The sequence below is a fragment of the Etheostoma cragini genome, chromosome 3 (assembly GCF_013103735.1).
Source record: "Etheostoma cragini isolate CJK2018 chromosome 3, CSU_Ecrag_1.0, whole genome shotgun sequence".
Lineage (NCBI taxonomy): Eukaryota > Metazoa > Chordata > Actinopteri > Perciformes > Percidae > Etheostoma > Etheostoma cragini.
The window spans coordinates 14,202,192-14,224,928 of NC_048409.1; the positions used below are offsets into that span (position 1 = coordinate 14,202,192).

The 22,737-nt window shown below is 40.6% G+C and overlaps 1 protein-coding gene across 10 annotated transcripts in view; it reads left to right on the top strand.

Moving 5' to 3' along the window:
• The window catches only part of sept4b (septin 4b), a 46,424-nt gene that overhangs the window by 17,409 nt on the left and 6,278 nt on the right, over nt 1–22,737 (top strand). For 2 of the 10 annotated variants that reach the window (XM_034867097.1, XM_034867100.1), the window contains exons 3-8: nt 19,024–19,149; nt 20,055–20,387; nt 20,806–20,902; nt 21,025–21,111; nt 21,221–21,344; nt 21,534–21,668. In XM_034867097.1, the coding sequence (XP_034722988.1) occupies nt 19,024–19,149; nt 20,055–20,387; nt 20,806–20,902; nt 21,025–21,111; nt 21,221–21,344; nt 21,534–21,668 (902 nt within the window). The other 8 variants (XM_034867098.1, XM_034867101.1, XM_034867102.1 and 5 more) reach the window with 8 other exon arrangements.

A 22,737-nucleotide genomic window follows, 5' to 3' on the forward strand; every position in this document is an offset into this window, starting at 1 on the left:
TGGCTGCTTAGAAATTAAGTGTTAACGAGCAGTTGGACAGGTGTACCTAATAAAGTGGCCGGTGAGTGTAGATTAACTTATTATATTATTATATGCAACAAGTTGTTTGATTAGGTGATCAACATTTTATTTTAGTTTGTTTTACATTTTTCATTAAATCAATTGCAGTTATTAAATTTTTTAACACTGTTGAAATGCTGTAGAAATGTACCTTAAAATATATTTGGCAATAGTCCATTTCTTCAATATTGAATATAAAAACCCAGACACCATCACAGCCTTATAATTCCACTGGCCACTTGTGATATTAGTGGGTAGATGGCATTTAATTTAATCCTCCTCTAAAAAAGCTGTGGTTTTCTTTACGTTACAGATGTGGCTGACTGGATTATTGTTATTAGCGAAGCACAGCTGCTGGCTAGACGATGGCAGCTTTGTCAGCAATCTCTCCACTCACACAGAATAGATAAATAGACACAGCGTCAGTGAACATGTAAAACACACGGCCACACACATCTGGAGTTTACAGCTTAACTCTGAGCCACACAGGCCTGACTATCTCAGTCTAGTTTAAACAAATATCAACACAGGAGTGCTTATTCCTCAGTCACAGATGGCCTGCATGAACCCAATACAGCCCCTAGCAGATTAATGTCTGGACATCATGACCCACACAGATTATCCACTTAAAATCCACATCCACACGTACGATGGGTTAAATAATGCATGAGTTTCAGTTTGACAATAGTTCCACTGTCTTTTACATCTGTGTGTTTGTTGTCCTTAGCATAGTTTAGTGTTTGACTGCATTTACAGTGACAGTAATCTGCTCTGCCCATTCTTGAGTGTGTGCTTCGGTCACTTTGTGACATAAATCTGCTATTTTTGGTTTATGGAGATTATACTTTGAACATCTGGTGGAATGACTTTTTGTGTTTTTGAGAACAGATGCAGAAACAGACCACTTTCTACAGTGCTGGAAGCCTTTTTCTCTATACACTTAATCTATTTTATTTTAGTTATTACAGCCATATTTAACTTAGGAATGTGAACTTCATAGGCACACTGTTCATTTTTGTCCTTTTGGGGTCATGCCTGCGCAGGATAGAGTGAACAGAGCCAAAAGAAGAAGAAAAAAAACCTGGTGGATAGTTATAAGATGCCATTTAATTCTAGGCCTCTGATCTTTGGATCTCTGTGCATCAGTCTCTGCATTGCTCAAAGCTTTTTCCCTCCCCCTCTTGTCACTTTTGTTAATTCTTCTCCCGAACTTGCCTTTCACCCACATCCTTCTCTTGACATCACTGTCACATTGTGCCATGGTGGCTCATTCCCTGCTGTTCTCAGCAGCCATGAAGAACCCAAGGCTGTTTAACAGTGGAGTTCATCACTACATTCAGCTTGACTCACTGAGCAGTGTGTTTCTGACTGCAGCTCCCTTAAAGAGGCCCAGATGAGTTGGAACTATTTCTCCTGGAGGAGGTCTGTGCCATTTAGCATTGCCTCTATGCCAATTGAAAAGTTATTTATTGCCCAGGTTAAAATTGACTTTTTCTTCATACTCTGTAGCCTTGCCAGGTTTGTGTGTTTGGCATTGGCTGTTAAATAACACCACCCAATGATTAAAAGGAAAGGCAATTAAAGAAAACACACATCTGCACACAGATATGAATAATACCTGATTTAACTCTGCATTAAAAAAACATGTTTTCTCTATCCTTAGGAGAACTAACTCAATGTTAATAATTTGCATACTATATGTGTACTCAACTGTACACAAGTCCTCTCGTGTGGTGGAATGAGCCACTTTAATAATGAGGATGATTTTAAGATAGATTTTTGTGTTTTTCCAGAGAACCTGGGCCATGATGGTTATTAACTTACCATTGGCAGGCAAGTAACTCATTATAAAAGTCAAGCTTTTGTCTGACATTTATTGTGTTTTCACATCTGCAAAAATCCCGATATAAAACTACATTTACCTGTGGTCAAATCAAAATGTTGAGGTTGAAACACAGTATTTCTACATGAAAAGTTGGCAGCTTTGATGGGATGCCAGTTGAGCAACCACGTTGTACTTTGATTCAGCAGATATTTCTATACATGTTAACTTCAACACCAATGAAAAATAGTCAATAGACCAACAAAGATTCATTTCATAATAATAACATAATTGTCACAATGTGCAGCACATTTTATAATCCATTTCCATGTGTTGGCCCTGGGTTTTTGGGTTCATCACACTGTGTGAAACCCTGCAGGATGCCAGGTGTCTCCCTGTCTGTGTTATTTTTTTTTTTGATGCACTTTTGCCACCTCGTTTACTTGAGGTGTGAGTGCTGGTGACGCACACCATGTGCTATGTATAATTTCAGGCTCTTTGATTTGGATTCAAGAATTGTGCAGCACATAGAAATCTGCAGCTGTACTCTTCTCACAGCTCTGTTTGCTCTTGTACTGCCTTTTCTGTGGTTCATAGATAATTGAACCATAGCGCTCAGTGGAAATGGTGACAGTGAATATTTTAGCACAACTGAGGCCACAAAAATGAACGTAATCAGCAAAAGGAAAAAAGGTTGCAGCCCACTCAACATTGTGTTTTACCTACATGTCCGGTGACAAGAGTTTCAAGAGTTTCAAAGAACAGGTGTTCTAACTTTGACACTGAAACCATCAAATTCTGTCAATCTCACTCTTAGCTACTACTTTTATGTCAATGTGCAAGTGAGGGAGCAGGCTATGCACAGCCTAAATAAATCCTAGCATGCCCCACTAAATGCACCCAAACACTCTTGTCAGGGCAGCAGTTACCTAAACAAACCAGAGGTGACAGCCCACTCTGCAGCTTTTAAACCGTAGTGGGTAAGCTTAACTTGTTGCAAAAGTTGGTTGTGATGATCCCACCGCAGTAACCTTGAATGATGAGTTACTATATAAATTAAAGTAGTAAAAATTCCTGTCAACACTAATCCCAGGTATTGAGCATATGAACACCTTTTGTATTTAATCATGTTCTTCAGCTGAATTAAAACAGAGATAATGCATTTTTTTTGTAGCAGACTTGCAAAACATGTTGTCTCTTCAACATCAGGTTTATAAGTAATTATGACAAAATTAGGTAAAATATGCCAATGCATTGCCTGTGTTCGATACTGCAGCTCCAACCTGTTTTCTTCCTGACGTCTGTCAGTAATCCTGAACCACACAAAGCTTTTCCTTCCTCCTTCTGTCTGACCCTCACATTTAAGCAATTCTTTCCCTTTTCTCCCTTTCCTCTATCGCTGCTCCTTTTGCAGCAGAGCACCAGCCAGTCAAACCGGGATGCAGCATGTGTCCGTGTGCAGCATTGCGTTATTAATGTCTGCCTGTAAGGCTTTGTAGCTCTGCTGGTTTGTCCATACAGACCGGGAGCAGCTCGCAGTTGGTCGCAGTCCTCTACTGGGTTGTGTGTGTCTGTCTTGGCTATCTGGAGAATGGTAAGTGAAACATATCTGCATTATGATGACAAGTGACATAAGCATTCATCAATCTGCTTTCAGCTTTTGACGGTCTGATGTCCTGACCAGTTGTTTACCTGTTTTACCCAGCACAGGGTTCCTCTGAACCAGTCAGGAGTCTTTACAAGGAAAATTGTGTTTTAAAATGATGTGTAAATGACTGTCTGGAGTCACTCTGTCTACTCTAACTGCATGTTCTGAGATTCATATGTTCTAGCTAGCAGTGTTACTGAGGTAAAAGGGATGTAGGCCTACATGAGTGAGTGAGTGGGACTGCTCCTTGAAGATGTTTCTATAGTTTAATTCCAGCTATACAGTATAAGGCAGCTGTAAACCAGATTCTGGCAGAGGAGTTCGAATCCCATATGAAGGGGTTGCATTAGTTAGCACAACGTATGTGTGAGCTACTGAAGTCACTGGCATCACAGATGAGTCAATTGGCATGACATCCAGTTTGTGTGCGTGTGGGGACCTATGTTAAGGTTTCCAAGCTTTTTGTGTGTGTTGTGTTTTTGTTTTTTTGTGGCTCTTGGTGTGTTTGGGCATCAAGATTAGAGAAGCGAATTACATCCGGTAGGAAAAGAACAGATGGAAAGAGAAAGAGGAAGGGGACAATTATGTGTAGTTCATGTTGGAGCCCATGCCAGTCTGGCACCACCCCAGAAGTCACTAACACCATCTGTTGAGGGCATAAATCACTGGTTGAAGCAAAGGAAATAAGCTCTAGTTGGCCCATTCACAGGTGAAGCCCAGATGCAACAGCCATGTTCCCCCAGCCTTTATAACAGCTTTTAGCTCCAGCATGTGGAGAGATTTTTTGAACTACTGTAAATGGACTTGACGACTACTCAAAGCTCTTAGAGAAACATTCACACACATTTACACTCCGATGCACAGCAACAGGGGCAACTCTGGGTTCAGTGTATTGCCGAAGGATACTTTGACATGGGACTGCAGGGCCAGGTCGACCTGGCGACCGCTCTACCACTAAGCAACACCCTACTAACTGCTAACCTGCTCGTTAGGCTAACAGTTTCATAATGCTGAGCACACAGGGACTCCTCATGTGGTGAGGTCTGGAGCATCACTCACAGGCTCTTGCACGCTCTATTCGGGGGCTGCCGCTTGTCAATCAATGATGCTGTTTGGAGCTTAACAGTCTTTGACGTACAAGATCAACAGCTCAGTCACCAGGGAGATTATGACCACAGGCGGCCCAGGAGGGGTCATATGAAAACCAATGCAGTTTTGCACACATATTGGATCCAGACGAAACACCACAGTTTTGTTCATTTGGGGAAGAAATGTTACACTATTGTATATTTATCTCCCTAAACTTTTTTTATGGAAGTCTACACACCAAAGGATGTCTATCTGGTGGATTTCTATAATAGTGATTAGGATTTTATCCTCACCCACTCAAGTACTCTCTGCTTTATAAGATTTTTTTTTTTTAAAGATTTGTTTGGGGCATTTTTGGCCTTTATAGGACAGATGTAGACACAAAAGGGGAGAGAGATGGGTAATGACATGCAGCAAATGGCCGCAGGTTGGAGTCAAACCCAATGCCCCTGCGTTGAGGAGTAAACCTCTATATATGGGCGTGTGCTCTACCAGGTGAACTACTCAGGCGCCCTGCTTTATAAGAATCTGACAAATATCTGACTTGTTGTCACTTGAAGTAAGGCTTTTGCTGTGTAGTGTTTTGCGTGATGGCTGTACCAAGAGTGTACATGTGCACAGACCATCTGCTTTGAGGCCTCTTGTGTATTCTAGTGTATATGTGTGTGTCACATCATGCCCTGATATCAAATATTCTTTAGTGTTTAACGCACAACCAAATATGTGTTAATAACACAGCCGTCTGAAGCCTGTTTGTGGGATATGTTACAACTCTTGGTTCTGGTATCTGAGAGAGAGACAATCTGCAGTAACGTGCATTGGAAATACTTCCTCCTTCTATTTTTGAAATCTTGTCCTACGAGACAATCTGAGTTATTGCAGATGGTGGGGCTTTTCCTGTGAAAGGACTTTATGAAATGAAACGATCAGTGCTGTGGGATCCTATATTTGTTGACCAGCAAGTTTTAACATCGTCATCTCAGCATAGTGAATCTTGTATACCCCAATGACAGAACACACTGTAGACTATTGACCAGGACATATGTCTTATTAAACACACCTTCTCTCAACTTTTAAAAGGTAGAATTACAAACAGATTACCACTGTGAAACTTGCCTGTGATTTGTACATGCTGTTGATGTTATATTTTTTTCATCTACTGTATCTCCTGTCCTACTAATCTCTGAGATAACCAGATATCATTGTATTTAGTAAAATCCAATTACATTTATACAGAAAAACGTAATTCCAGTTAAAATAGGATCTTTAAAACAATATCTATCCACACCAAGCTAAATGAACTCTTTTCAATCAAGGACTTCCACTCATCATGCCCATTTCAGAAGTAAACTCTGCTCTCTACAATGACATCATACGATAATGTGTTAATGGAAATGCTCTCAGGAGGCCTGGCGGGAGAACACAGTATCAAAAAATTTTGTTTTATCTATAGACACTATCTACAGAGAAGAAATCTGAAACCTTACAATTTTTTTTCCATGAGGTAACTCTTAAACTGTAAATGGACACCAACGGCAGCAAGCTACCATGCAGGAGCAATTTGGGGTTTAGTGTTTGGCACATTGATGTGTTGACAGTAGAAGTCAGGAATCGAACCGCCAATCCTGCAATTAGTGGCTGACTTGCTCTTCCTGCTGAGTCACAGACGGCTTAATTAAAAAAGGGATTATTCAAGGTGATGCTTCTAGTTGCAGAGATGGATACTGATTAGATACATACTGATAAAAAGCTTTTTTAAAGTGCACAGACAGCTGCTGGTTTGGGTTGCTCATTAAATTCTTTATTATAAAGGGCTCGGCGATACATTTTTGGTTTGCTTTTTAAGACATTAAACAAAACTTTGGGAGGCCAAACTCAAATTTGATAATGTAGGGCAGGTAATGTTAATGGAGCAGTAAGCCAGCAAGTTGTTAAACTTTATAGATTATCTCCCAGGCATGTGTTTTGCCTGCAGTGCAAACTTATACTTTAGTCCAAAAATGTTGTGCACATGATGTAATTAACAGTCAACCTCCAACACTGCCTGCCCTGAGGACTGCCACTTGCGCTTTTTTAATCCACTGTTGCAAAAGTAATGAATCTGAGAATCGTTTAGTGACTTTCTGTTTCTTTCCAGTCAATTGGCACTTTTATCAAGACAGGAAAACCCAGTCCAGACGCTGATGTAATTTCTCTTATTGAATCTGTTCAAGACACAATGCCAACACTGTTTCGGCAGATCTGTGGCTCCAACTTCAGACTTCACCCTCTTCAGTAGCATTGTAATGAGGCCAGGCAGCAGCCAAAAATCACACAAGGTGGTTTATGTTCATGTAATGTGAAAGTAACACAGGCTGGAGTTTAGGGTTGCAGAAGTGAGGCCACATAACAACCCATTGACTTCCTTTCACCAGGGCAGACAGAGTTCATCGCCCAGCAGATGTTGGTCTTGTTTTGTCTGCCCGTCACTTTTTTTCTTGCAGGTGTTGGTTTTTCTCTGCTCTGTTTGGGTGCAACAGAACAGTCTAACTAAATACTAATAACACCTTTTCTAGACTAGATGCAAGTCAGTTTGTTTTGGGGTATAGCTATCTGCAAGTCAGCGGAACCACGCATAACATTTCATGGTTCTCATTTTAAATAATGGCTGAGAAATAACACTCATTAAAATGTCCAGGTCTCTGCCAAAGATGGTGGAATAAAAGTGTTCAGGGGAAACCAAACCCTTTGTTGTGGCTTCTGAAGTGTAATTTCAGCTGCTTATGTGTGCATGCCTGATTTTGATAAGCTCTAAATGTGCTCTACATTTTAAACAACTCATTCCTAATTTAGCCTGGTTATATTATACCATGCATTATACCTTGCTAATGATGCAGTTTAGACTTCTCATACTCTTAGAGAAGATTACAAACAGAACAGTGCAAACTGAGAATACAGTTCATATGGCCATAATTACGTTATTTTGTACTATTTTACCTCTAATTCCTTTTGATTTGATATGTAGCTCTCTCAGGAGTAATAATTAAAATGGAAAAAATGTAGGCTGACTGGAAATCACACTCTCTACAGGGAGTGTGGGTCAGCGGACATCCAGACTGGACAAGCCACAGGTGACTGCGCCGGGCATCAACTGTGTCCCCCCTAAACCTTTAGATTTATGTTGATTGTAATATACTGTGTGATTAAATTATCAAAGGAATTCCACAGTTGTAATCTGGAAAAGCCTCTCCCATTCTTTAAGCTGTCCAGCAGAAAACACCCCCCTCTCCAGACCCACATGAGCCTTTGTTGCACCATGCCACCTTTTTAGTAAAGGGGGAGAACAAAGTGAGAGAATGCTTTAGCTGGTTTCCAACAGGAATTGCTCTGTGTCAGATAAAGAGCCTTAATTGAATGGAGGAGGAAGTGTAGGAAGTGTAAGTTCAGCAGATCCAACGTTCCTAGCTATTGTTGAACGATATTTATGTTCCTGCAGAGATGGTGGATATCTGCTTCAGAGGGCGTCAACATCCATTGACTGTTACTGTACCGTTAAGACATTTCATCCAGTTTCTCAGACAGCTCAGGAAAAAACGTATATCTAATTCAAAGTTTCTGCATATTTTCTGCATATTTCCTGTTGGCCTCAAACTACACAGGTTTTCATTCTTTCTTGGATTTCCCTCTCAAGTATTCACTTGCACAAAACACCCTGCTGTTGAGAAAGTCACAGGACTGCTTGTGCTTGGGGTGAAAGTTGTTGTTTTTAGAGCTGCTGTGTACAGAATGTATCTGCAATATTGCAATATTAACTTTAATTGGAAACGGTATTGTGGCAGTATAATCAAACTGTTCTGTATTTTAGATGAATAAGGCCAGGAAAACTTTAATGAAAAAGGTTTCTGATGTAATGCATAACAGCAACACACAGTTGAGTTCATTAAACATCAATTGTATGTGATGTTTTTTCTCTTTTTTTCATATTGTAATATCTATTGATACAAGAAAAATCTTTTTATTCATAACTTAATTTCAGGCATATCGCCCAGCCCTATTAATGGTTATACCACTGCATGTATGTGAGCATTTAAATCTTTGGTGATTGATTGTTAAGGTTGTGATTAATAACATAGGCCTTTTTTACAGTATACATTTTGACATGTCACAGTAGGAGAAGCAGAGGTGTAAATAATAGCATTAATGACAACTGGAACCCTTTTAATTGCTTCAGTTTTAGGGTCTTGTTATTCTCTGCCATGGTTTACTGGAGCAAAGACATTTTTAATGTCATTAGAAACACCTGTGCCTTTCTGCTAATAAAAGTCAAAACGCCTGCTGTGAAAAGGCCAATGACATACAATTAATACTATGTAATGTATAATACACAAACCTTTATGCACATCTACAGCTGCACAACTACAGTCCAGCTGCTTTTTCCCCAGTCATGAGCAGCAGGTGGCACTACCCTCCCTCCAATCTCTGCTCCCATGGGGCACAACAGCATCCTCTGATAGAAGTATATTAAATTAGTCTTTTAGACAGTTCCACATACAGTCATGCTTTGTGAAGATGCAAGATCAGACTCCTCTCTAATTTGTTGGGTGGGGTCTTTTTTTAATACCAGCATTTGTGCTGCAGATGCTGGTCTGTGTGCTGTGGATTTTAGTAAGGAACTCATTTCGGCCCTGCTGGTTCCAAGCCAGACGACATTACAATGTAAAAAAAAAAGAGATTTTAATTACGACTAGCAATGTGATCCTCACAGCACCATAGACAGTAATTTACTGTTGTGTCTGCACTGGTGTGTCTGCCCACTTAGGAGTGTGTGTGTGTGTGTGTGTGTGTGTGTGTGTGTGTGTGTGTGTGTGTGTGTGTGTGTGTGTGTGTGTGTGTGTGTGTGTGTGTGTGTGTGTGTGTGTGTGTGCAGGCCAACTTATAAGTTAATGCATGTACATGAGCGTGTCTGTGCGTGCAGCCTGAGATTGTATATGTAAAGCCATCCATCCCTTAGGCACTGTCAGCCCTTTCAGACAGCCCATGCTAATCACCCTCATGATGAGGACCAGCAAGAGAGGATTAAAGCAGACCTGAAGTAGTTTCCCCAGCCACCATCTTTCCTTACAGTGACTAACATCTCATGCCTGTCTGTCCAGGCCAATTCTGTACATTTGTCACATTAAGAGGGGGGTTTAAGTGGTATTTTCCTACTGTGTGGTTGGTTAGACTGGCATGTCTGTTGGCCTGATACTATTTGTGTTATTTTATGTCTACTACTTATGGTAGTTATTACTGTTGTGTAAGTTGGCACACTTTGCAGTGTGAGCTATTAAGATTGGGATCATGTTACGTTAACTTCTTCCTGTCAAAGGCAGAAAATGAATTCTCAGTTGAATTGTGCTTCTGTTTTTCTACCTTTTATCTCATGTTAAACTGGATCACAGATACAGGCTGAGCTTTTCTAACTAGATCTCTTTCTTTGTGACTAAGACAGTGTTGGGCCGTGGTAAGTCACTGGGATTGTCACAGTCTTCTGGATGTCTCTTTTCACAAGTCAAAGCTGAGAGTCATTATTCACTTCTGGACAAAATCCAAAGCAATAACCTAATCACAAAATCCTCAGTATTATAAGACTTGCAAAGCACTAAGATCCATCAAGATTAATTGAAAAGCTTTGTTGCTTTGGCCCACTTAGGAGTGTGTGTGTGTGTGTGTGTGTGTGTGTTAGATAAAAAGATTATTTGTAGCATGTAGGCCACAAGTCACCTCTCTTCCCCACCACGGACACACACACACACACACACACACACACACACACACACACACACACATTGATTCTTCTTGTACCACTCTGGCCCTGTTACTGGCAGCTGGGAGGTCTGGGTTGGATGTGACACCCATTGTAAGATGTTTTTTGCACACTCTGTTGTGTTCCGCTGATGCTCAGATCCCAAATCTTTTATAATTCTGATTTGATTGATTAATGTTCGCCCCACCCTTATTATTCCATTCATAGTTAATGTCTGGATCTGGTGATACATATTTACGCTTTTCATTCATGCACATGTGTGCAATTGACATAGATTTGGTTTGTGTGTGTGTGTGTGTGTTTGTGTGTGAGATCATTTGTGTGTTGTGATTTCACGTGTGGCTTTAAGATTGAGGGCATGACAGCCTTGTTGTAAGGCGACAAGGCAGATGTTGGTAAGCTCCCTACAGAGTATCACCTCTGAAGTCAGGACGTCTCTGCAGACACAATCTGCCGTCACTTCAGCTTCAGCTTATCTGCATATTGGCTGCAGATTGGCCAAAACACGAAAGCAGGGTGGAGCTATATGCAGAGTGGCAGAGATCAAAGGTGTACCTGTTTAAAAAAAAGACATTTTCAGTCTAAGTGTGTGGGGATGGGGGGAGGTCTAAAAGAAAACTGGGTGCCATCTGATTGGTGATGCAGGGAAAATAGATGAGCTTAAATAACGTGGGGTGCTCTGAAACTAAAGAAGAGACACTCAGTCTAAAGAGCTTTCCAAAGACCGTTTTTTGTTACAGGGTTTTGTCTCTTATAGTTGTCGGGTGAAACTAAAGGAATAACGCTAGTTCTGAAAGGAAAATATGGCAGCAAATTCAGAAACAAACAGTGAAACAGAGGTATGTGCTCATTGCTTTCCTTATAACTGACAGTTTTTCTTTCTAACCATCCAACATAGTTGTTGGCACTTCAGCTGCAGGTTTCCCCTGTGCACTGCATATATATTATAGTATACACACGTTGGACCATTCACATGAATGCATGTGACCAGGATCTGTGCTAAAATATATATACTGTATAAGTAATGACAATTTTCTGCAAAACGGAGAGGAGTATCTGTTTTCCACATTACTGCAGATAACAGTGGAGTTGAGCTTTTCCCTGCTGTCCCCCTCTAAGATATTAAAGTATGCATGTGACAGGTATCAGGTGTGACAGCTTAATGCATTGAGGGTGTGGTGATTGTTGTAGCCTCTGATGGTGGCAGACACTGACAGGAATACATTTGGGACAGAGGGATGCACAAATTGTAAGTGTACTCGCATCTTTTTATCTTCCTCTCACTTAAAGTATATACACTGGTAATGCACAGAGAAAGTCCCAATTTATGTTTTCTGTTGCATTGAATATGTGGAGTTTTGGTCATGTGGTAATGTTCATCAGCTCTATAGCTGTGGAAGTGTGTGGTGAAGCTGGACTATTTCTCTCTCTCTGCACTAAGCCAACTTCACACAGAGCCCTGCTATAACTAGCCAAACAACCACAGCATTCACACAGAGTGCACATGGCTCACTTCACCACCTGCTACTGGCCTCACCACAAGGGCAAACCTCACTGGTATTCAGCATGTGTATTCCAACATTCAATTTTTAAGGAGGAATAAACACAAGAGTGTTGTTTATGGTGTGATTGCCTTTGAATATCCAAATTTAAAACTATCTAAAATTCAACAGGAGCTTCAGATCACGCTGTATTAAAATTGGTAACTGCAAGCCCACTGTATGTATGTATGTATCATCTCCCTCCCTTGATCAGCATACAGTTAAGTAAACATTTCTGCCAATTGGGGCAAAGCCTGCCAAGCAAAACTATTTAACTTTTTTTTTTAAATAATAGCAATAGTAATTATTGTAGCTGGATTATAATAATCTCTGTTGACTGCATTTCCTCCCGAGTTAAAATCTGCTTTCATCATGTAAGGTCAACAACGACACACTGTATAGGTTCTTTATAACTTCTGGAAGCTTCTGATTGCCTTACCCATGTCATACAGGTAGCATTTTAAGTGGGCTTTCCCCCGAGAGTGGTGTGTCATGCAACAAATCATAATCCGTTAGCACCGTGGCAGCCAAACCCACTACCACAATCCAACACTAACAAAGCAATGAAGTCAACCACACAAGTTGTTTATGTTGAATTGGATTTCATGTCATTCAATTGTTTCTCAGAAACTATATGGGCTTTAGTCCCATCGTAAACTCAAGAGGCTTACAATGGTCTCTTTGATATGCTTTGACTGAAAAGCGTATTTGTTTCTGTAGTTTTGCAGCAACCTATCATTTGCCCCTCAGACTGCTCATTAAATTTAATTAAAAGTATTGGATCCCTTGGTACTGAATTGTTTATGCAATAAACTGCTATGTGATCCAATTGCTGCTTTAGCCCCACTCTCCTCAATTCACATGACAAACCGGACATTCCAGGCCAGCATCTCCTCTAGGAGATCTTAGATTGAGCACAAGATGAAGTTCAGCATGTGAGGCATCAACACACATGAATTGCAGGAAAAGCAAAAGAAGTTACTGTTTAGAAATATTTGCCATTACCCAAGACTTAACACTCCTTCACATAACTTTGTTTAATGGCTCATGTCTCATTTTTTCGGCTATGAAATGTTTTAAAGGTTTAGTGTGTAACTTTTTGATATTAATGAATGTCTGTTACATTCAAGCTTTTGCCAAATGAGTTTTTACAAAGCTAATTAAGACTATCAGCTCCACACAACTCTCTCTGTATTTCTCAGTATGGCTATGTTCAGGAGATTGCGTTGTCCAATGACTTTCCTGCGCAGAAGCTTGAGTGAAGATTATTACCTCTTCTGAGGAGTCCATCATTTCTTTAAAATCCTCCTTGTCCTTTTTGGCTACTAGCAACTGCGTGGAGGAGGGGTGGGGGTGCATGTGCGATCATTCCTCACGGAGGCGACAGAAGCTACAGCTTAAGTATTATGAGAAAAAGACTTTAAAGTCAAGAGCACTTTAGTTGTCTCTCTACTTATGAAGGCTTATTTGTCACAAAGTAGTCCTAAAGTATTTTCGGGTTTTTAGCTCGTTTGAGCCATTTCCAGCCTGGATCTTAACCAGCAACACTTTGGTTTTACCTGATCTGAGGCTTATCAATTCGGTTTCATTGCTGACAAACTCACTGCTGATAAAGGTTGCCTATTTGTCACAATGAACTAACCCTCAAGGGGAACTGAAATGTCAGTTGGGCCAGTTATGGAAATTGTAATTGGGCCAGTTATGGAAATTGTAATTGGTTCAGGTCAGCTGTAACTCGCTCCAGTGGGAGACTCTGTGTGGCAGCCTAATGGAAATTTGTGAAATTGATGTCGGAGCCCATTAGGTTTTATTTTTATATATATATATATATAGTATTTTCTCAACATCTAATTAATATTGCAGAATAAAGATGAGGGAGTCTTCTAAATAATTCTCACACAAAATTAAGCTTCAGTTTTTTGTTTTAAAAGAGATCAGTATTTTGGATTATCTTATTTGTTAGTTCTCTTTCAAAAAGTTTAATTATCTAACCTTGTTGTTTTATTTTGAAGGGAGGAATAGTTGAATATAAATGGGATTTACTTGTTGGCTTACCCGAGCTGTGTATAGTTTGTATGGCCAGTCAATCATATGTTTAATAGGTTTATTGATTTATCTGCAACCCCCCTGACTTTGGTATTCTGTTGGCTATGGTCTGGAAGTGGTCGTGGTTTTCAGTTTGAACAGGATGACTTAAAGGAATTACCTGCGTATGAGACTTGTACAAGGGTGTTTTTGCTGATCACAATTGACGATTGTCGAATAGTACCGTACATGTTAGACTTTGGATGACAGTAGTTCTACATTTGACACTTAACTATTGTGTGATATATACAGTTAGGTTTTCGTCTTATTTTTTGGAAGAGTTGGGGAGTTTAAGCACAATACCCTGCACTGACTTCCACCTGGTTAGTAGTGGATCTGTGGAGAACTGGAGTTTAGTGAGTGACGCAAAAGAGCAATTCAGTGGGATTAAACTAAAGCAAAGGATCAAGTGCTACTGCTCCTTTGTGACACAGGAGAAACTCAAATGACTTACTAAAGTTCTGGACTAGTGGAAATGTTTGCATGTGGAAACAGTGCACACAGTAGAAATCTGATGAAATCTCTCTTCTTTGTTGAACTTCTAAGATTACTGAAGCATAATAATTCTCCCATATCCTTTTCCTAAAGGAGGGAATGCTTATACAAACGTCAAACCCCGATCTTTTCCTACTTCACACAGCTGTGTGCCAGGAAAACAAAGTAGCTCTTAATGGAAAGCATGAAGTCATCGATAAAACTGCTTTCCATAACAAAACACTTCTGTTCTTGAGCTATGTTCAACATGGTTCTTCTTGTGCATCGTCTTCTTGTGCATCGTGCATGCGAGATCCGTACATCTTCTTTATTTTTTTTCTCCTCCATCTGACTCAGATCAACTATAGAGCTCAAAACAAAATGTACCGGTATGTGTTTTTTGCCACCTGCAGGCAACCATGTGTAAATAAGAAAAGGAAAGATGCCATTAACAATGAAATCCCTTCTCCTCTCGAATGCATTAAAGCCCTTTCAGCTGTAATTGTCTTCCAAAGTCTTAAATATCAAGACTAATAACATCATGGACTGATAACCTGGCTGGTTAAATGGGATAGGAAAAGGTTGCAAGGTGTTCTGTGTGCTTGGAGGCATGTGAATCTTCTTCCTGCAACCAGTAATGCCTCACTGATTTAAAGAGAGTGTAACCAGATATTATGTAGATATGTGTGGCTTATATACAGTGAGGAAAATAAGTATTTGAACACCCTGCTATTTTGCAAGTTCTCCCACTTAGAAATCATGGAGGGGTCTTATTGTCATCGTAGGCGCATGTCCACTGTGAGAGACACAATCTAAAAAAAAATATACAGAAATCAAAATGTATGATTTTTTAACTATTTATTTGTATGATACAGCTGCAAATAATTATTTGAATACCTTTCTATCAGCTACAATTCTGACCCTCAAAGACCTGTTAGTCTGCTTTCAAAACATCCACCTCCACTCCATTTATTATCCAAAATTAGATTTACCTGTTTGAGGTTGTTAACTGCATAAAGACACCTGTCCAGCCCATACAATCAGTAAGAATCCAACTACTAACATGGCCAAGACCAAAGAGCTCTCCAAATACACTAGAGACTAAATTGTACACCTCCACAAGGCTGGAAAGGGCCACGCGGAAATTGCCAAGCAGCTTGGTGAAAAAAGGTCTACTGTTGGAGCAATCATTAGAAAATGGAAGAAGCTAAACATGACTGTCAATCTCCCTCGGACTGGGGCTCCATGTAAGATCTCACCTCGTGGGGTCTCAATCATCCTCACAAAGGTGAGAAATCAGCCCAGAACTACACGGGAGAAGCTGGTCAATGACCTGAAAAGAGCTGGGACCACCGTTTCCAAGGTTACTGTTGGTAATACACTAAGACGTCATGGTTTGAAGTCATGCATGGCATAGAAGGTTCCCCTCCTTAAACCAGCACATGTCATGGTCTGTCTAAAGTTTGCCAATGACCATTTGGATGATCCAGAGGAGTCATGGGAGAAAGTCATGTGGTCACATGAGAGCAAAATAGAACTTTTTGGTCATAATTCCACTAACCGTGTTTGGAGGAAGAAGAATGATGAGTGCCATCCCAAGAACACCATCCCTACTGTGAAGCATGGGGGGGTAGCATCATGTTTTGGGGTTGTTTTTATGCACATGGGACAGGGCGACTGCATTGTATTAAGGAGAGGATGACCGGGGCCATGTATTGCGAGATTTTGGGGAACAACCTCCTTCCCTCAGTTAGAGCATTGAAGATGGTTCGAGGCTGGGTCTTCCAACATGACAATGACCTGAAGCACACAGCCAGGATAACCAAGGAGTGGCTCTGGAAGAAGCATATCAAGGTTCTGGCGTGGCCTAGCCAGTCTCCAGACCTAAACCCAATAGAGAATCTTCGGAGGGAGCTCAAACTCTGTGTTTCTCAGCAACAGCCCAGAAACCTGACTGATCTAGAGAAGATCTGTGTGAAGGGTTGGGCCAAAATCCCTTCTGTAGTGTGTGCAAACCTGGTGAAAAACTAAAAGAAACGACCTCTGGAATTGTAAACAAAGGCTACTGTACCAAATATTAACATTGATTTTCTCAGGTGTTCAAATACTTATTTGCAGCTGTATCATACAAATAAATAGTTAAAAATCATAAATTGTGATTTATGGATTTTTTTGTTGAGATTATGTCTCTTACAGTGAACATGCACCTACAATGACAATTTCAGACCCCTCCATGATTTCTAAGTGGGAGAACTTGCAAAATAGCAGGGTATTCAAATACTTATTTTCCTCACTGTAAGAAAGCTGTGACCGAGCTCAAATGGTAGGGTTAGCATTTAGGAATGCCACTGATGGAAAGTGGTTTAACTTCTGAATTTAATGAAAAATATAACTCACTCCTCAAGTAACATACGTGTAAATGTAAGTTCATAATCTGTAAAAACATATTAAAAAATGAAGAAGGAGAAATTTTAGGACTGGCAAAGCACTATATCTGGAGTGGCTGTTAAACATTTATCATTTATTAGCTGTGTGAGTGGTTTAATTCCAGACATTATGTCATCATGGTGTTCTATTTCTTGTAAAGACAAACATCCCGTAGAGTCGATAGTCAGAATACATTTTGGAGAAACTTGCTGCTTAAATTTGCATGTGAATGAGGAAATCTGCTTAATGCTTAATGTGATGTGTGAAGACGAGTATGTTGGAGTATAAATAGTTTCTAATTAATTCATTTATTAGCTTATTTGTGAACTGATTGGCATAGTGGGTTATGTTTAATACATAATTTGTTATTATGAGGGTAAATAAAGTAGCTCAAGTGGCTCATACATTTTACAGTTTGGTGGATACCCAGGTTGCAGTCACTATACAGGTTTTGTAACTACTAAGCCATCAATGTAAAGTTATGTTGGAGTGTGTCTGACGTAGTCACTGCTAATATTAACCACGGAGAATCATAGGTCTGAATAGAGTTAATTGTCTACATATGTTGTGTCGTGTCTAATAAAGAGCTTTACTACAACTTGTAAATAGATTCAACATTAGAGCCTGTGCTGTACTTGTTGTGAAGCCTCTGAACAGTGACGTGTGGCTCGTCAATGCTGCTGATCAGTTCCCGGGGGGGCTTAATGGCTCGATGGGCCTGAAGGGTGCTGTGTCCTCTGGGATGGATGCGTATAAATGCTGGAGCCTCTGCTTTTTGCTGCCAGCTGGAAAGTGAAGAGGCATGAAGAGCAGTGTACACAGAGGCAGTAAGAAGAGGCTTTACGAGCTGTTAAAAGTTACCACAGGTGAGGCACTGTTTGACAGGAGGTGAGGCTCCGTGTAGATGGAGGGTGGGGGTGAGTTTGTGAACTTGTATGATCTACTTTTCTAAAGGAAAGAATGCGTTTGGTTTTAATGTTGTTTCTGTATACGCTGCAGTTAGGATTTTAGCAAAACATTCCATCTGATTTTGACAATCAGCTCACTTTTTAACACCAACATCAAGCAAAAATTAGTCAATTTAATGATAAACATGGCAGTTCTGCTCCACAGTTGTCGAAGCTTTGCAATTGACCACCTCTTCTATGTAGGTCACAGGATCCACCATGTTAGACATTGATCTCTGTGCTTTGATTATAGCATAGGAAAGCAGGTCACTGATTTCCTAAACTGTGAAACTATCAATTTCTCCACTGCCCTAAAGCTCTAAATCCCACCAAAATTAAAACTGTAGGCCATGGATGGAGGACATAAACCATGAAGGAGTGTTCCGTTGGCTTACGTTCTGTTTTTTTAACTCTATTTGAAAAGCGGTGTAGGGATATCAAACTTAAAAAAATATTTTTTTTAAGTTTTGATTCAGACTTGAAGTACTTCCCATTGGGGATATTAACATACAAAGGAATGAAACAAATAGTGATTATTGACTACAGAGTGGCTCGAAGCATAAATGAAATCTTTTGGCACAAGTGTAACTCTTTGTGTTACTATGCTGTTCATCAAACTTCCAATGACTCCCTGCATCATGTCATTGCAGCCAGCACAGATAATCTTATCTGCAGGCACTGAAATTTGCTGGACCGGTGCATTTTTGGTAGTGTCTGAAATACTAAGGGGAGCGATATCAGAGGAACTAATAACATTAGGGCCGTGCTGTAATGGCAGGAGGCCAGATTGGGCCAACATTATATTGGAAGACTGGAAACAACTGACCCCAAAATCCCGTTATGCATCACTCAGTCATCTCTTTGGTCTCTCTTATCTGCTCTGCAATCATACCATTTACTGTAATAAATGGTATGTTGTTTCATACTGCATGTCGTTACTTTGTCTTTATTTAATCATTTGATTTTTTTTCTTGTCTTCATCTGTCTTGCCTGAACACATTCACTCCTTTTGTCATACCGCTCCTGGCTCATGCACCTAATTTTCTCATGGCGGACTCTTTTTTTTCCCTTCCTCTCCCGACATGACCTTCCCTGTTCTTTAACCTAATAAACCTCGCCATGTGTGTGCGCCCTTCTGGTTGGAGATTGCAGAGTGCACTGTAGCCCCAGTTGCAATGGAGGAAAGTGACCATGAGGCTCACTCTTCATCAGACGAGCAGGACTCCTGCCCTGCCTCCCCTAATCACAGAGGAGACCATGATAAAGAGCAGGTACCAGTGACACCGTTAAAACCAAATGAACTCCATATATAATTCCCCTTCTAGTGGCAGTCTTGTGTCTGTTTTAGACAACTTAACTTTCCTCGTTTAGCCTCGACAAAAAGCATACAAACTAAAAGTTGTATCTTCATGTGTCCTGTCCCAGCAACCCACTCTACTTTTACCCCTTGGCTAATTCATAGTGCATAAACATAACATGAGTGCAGAGTCACAGTATGGGCCTACAGCTGAGTTTAAATAGCCTCATTGCTTTCTGAGGACCACTAAATTATTTATCTTTGTTCTCAACTAGCAGAGAGACTTTAATTTGTGGTAACTGGAGTCCAGAATATGCACAGTAGCCTACTCTTAAGCTGTGTATCCTCTTACAGGAGAAGCTACACTTTATTTTTGTGACGGCTTAGTGTATATTAGCCCTGGAAATCCAGGAATGCCTGATTTTAACAACGACCATAAAGGCATTTTTCCTCACATTAGCTCTACAAAATGTATGAGGTGTTCAGGAAAAACCCACTCTCCGCTTCCAGGAATGTAAAGTTTAATATATGTCTAAGTATTATAGCTCATTAAATATTAGTTTTGTAGTAATCCAATAACACACAGACCCTCTGAGAGAGAATTCTGGTATTATTGTTCACCTCCAACATGATCCATCCTCGTTAATGATGAATGAAAGGCTGATTACAGGCTGATTTGCAACTTTCATGCCTATGTTGCATTATTTTCCGCCACCTAATATTGTGATCGTTTCTAAAAGTGTGCATTTTCTGCTCTCTGGATCTCCTTCCCCTTCACATCGACACTGGAACTTTCCTTTACCTACCTCCTTCGCCCTCTATTTTTATCCCACCCGTTCCTCTGCACTACCTCATCCACCCACTGGGGCGTCTCTCTAGCATTCGAGCCATTCAGACGACTCTGAGGTGGAGAACATTATGCAAGACCCTCACCACCAAGGAGGGCACGGCCACCGCCACCATGACCACAAGCACCTCCACCACCATCATGGCCATGAGCCTCATGATGCAGACAGGGAAGCTGAGGGCGAAGACCGCCCCCACACCCCGTCATATTTGCGCCCCCCTGTTGCAGGCAGGGCGCAGTCGGATTCAGGTTCAGACCCAAGTTTACTGCAGAACCGAAGTGTGGAGTTTGACTTGCCATGTCCCATCAGTCCCACCAGGCCCAAGAGTCCCTGGGGTCGATTTGATCCGTACAGCATTAATGAGGTAACACAAGGAGAAGAACAACATCTGTGTGGTTGAGTTCTGCTTCAAAAGTGATGTTGTTTTTGTGGTGTAATGTTTTTGAACAGTTCAGTTTGATGAAGACGGTTCATAGGATGCGACTGAGCTTGTGCTTAAAACTACTGGTTACTTTGAGTGGTTAAAATAAGGTTGATTTATGCTCGTTTTCTTTAGGCGTTACAGGTTGTGATGGGAGCACTGTGATGGGAGCGATGCTTATTTGCTTGTTGTTTATTAGTTGTGAAACTTTTTGTGGGAAAGTTAACATACTGTGAATGGGACAACCAATTCAATTTGTATTTGTTGATAATGCAAACTATAATTTTTACGCAATCATATACTTGATGATGCGTGCTTCCCTAATTATTCCCTATTATTTCATCTTTGTGTGTATTTTTAGGACCAGGACAAGGAATATGTGGGGTTTGCAACGTTGCCAAACCAGGTGCACCGCAAGTCAGTGAAGAAGGGATTTGACTTCACGCTCATGGTGGCAGGTAAGTCCTTGTTTTCACATGAGCAGACATTCGATCCTAAGCCTATCTTTTACTATGAAGAGACTGCTAATCACAAAGTTTTAAATCTTGCTCTTTTCGTCTTTGTTGTTCTTTGTTTAAAGGGGAGTCTGGCCTGGGAAAGTCCACCCTGGTCAACAGTCTTTTTCTCACAGATCTTTACAAAGATAGAAAGCTGCTTAATGCTGAAGGTGAGGGAGCCCCAGTTTTTCATATATGGTTTTCTTTTTTTAAACATTTGCCCTACAATATCTCATGGCTGATAGTAAGTACAGTGGTCTGTTTGTGTCCTTCCCCTAGAGCGAATCACACAAACAGTAGAAATCACCAAACACACAGTGGATATAGAAGAGAAAGGTGTTAAACTGAAGCTCACCATCGTGGACACCCCTGGGTTTGGGGATGCTGTAAACAACACTGAATGGTACATGTCAAAAATCTTGAATGAATAAAATAATCTGAAATGAAAAACCAAAATGAAACTATTCACAGAGCATAGATGGATAACCTAATTTTAGCTCTGCTGTGCTTAAAAAGTCGTGTGCAGTATTTTGGCTGTTGCACAGCCTACATTGCCACAGAGACTAAATGTCCCTGTGTGTTTCTGCTGTAGCTGGAAGTCAGTGGCTGACTACATCGACCAGCAGTTTGAGCAGTACTTCAGGGACGAAAGTGGCCTCAACCGCAAGAACATCCAGGACAACCGCGTACACTGCTGCCTCTATTTCATCTCACCCTTTGGTCATGGGTATGACAAATTCTCAGTGCTCTCATAGGGATTAGTTAGCCCTCTCTTTATCTATCTGTGTGTCTCTCTCTCTCTTTCTCTCTCCTAATAATGGCAAGTATTAACCCCTGCACTTGCTACTGCAGGATGTAACAAATGTGCTGGCATTTGCATCAGACCAGTGACTACCTTTAACTTCCCTATATAACATGCACACAGCTTTTCTTTTTCCTGCACACACACACAACCACCTAAGTAATTGGGATTTGTTGTCAATATCTAGTGCTCCAGCACTTACTTGCAGTGCATTTAGCACCATGAATTGTTAATGCAGTGGGCTCCTGCCTAGAGTTAAAGCAGTTCTACAGCTGACTTCAGGTGAATTTACATCTAGTGCAGTGCTTTTCCTCTAATCAATTGTTTGTGCTGATGTGGTTCTTTATGCTGCAGTTGTGCACGTGCACTGTTCCACATCACTATGCTCATTAAAGAACAAATATACCATAAACCTCAAGTAATGCTGAAGTGTATTTTAAAAAGTCACAGTGATGGAGAAACTGCTCCCTCTGTTGATGAGCTTCCACCATTACTCATCAGACACCAAGAGGTCCCTTAGAGCAAACTTCTGCCACCATTGATTGACCAAAGACATCATCTTATGTCTTACAGTACATTTTATGCTGCCAACATGCATCTACAGTCAGGATAAAAGCACGTTTATTGGCAGAAAAACACATCTTGTGTTATCAACACGATAAATTCCTTGTCCCTTGATCCTAGCAACTGTCATTTATGGACATTTATGAAAATTTGTTCCTATGTTTTCAATGTATCTTGCTAATATTAAAAAAATGAAATGTGTTACTTTAAGGGTAACACATACATTTTATTTCTGGAATTGTTCAGGTGCAGCCGGAAATTCTGCCGGATGTGTCTCATATTGGGCGGATGTCCCTGCCGCTTTCTTTGTGTTGGCATTTTAGATTTTATGAAGTCAGTGGTAAGCTACTCCTCAGATCTCTGCAGGGTAAATCCTGACAGCTAGCTAGAAGTTTGAATCTGAGTTTTCTGTTGCACAGCTAAAACAACC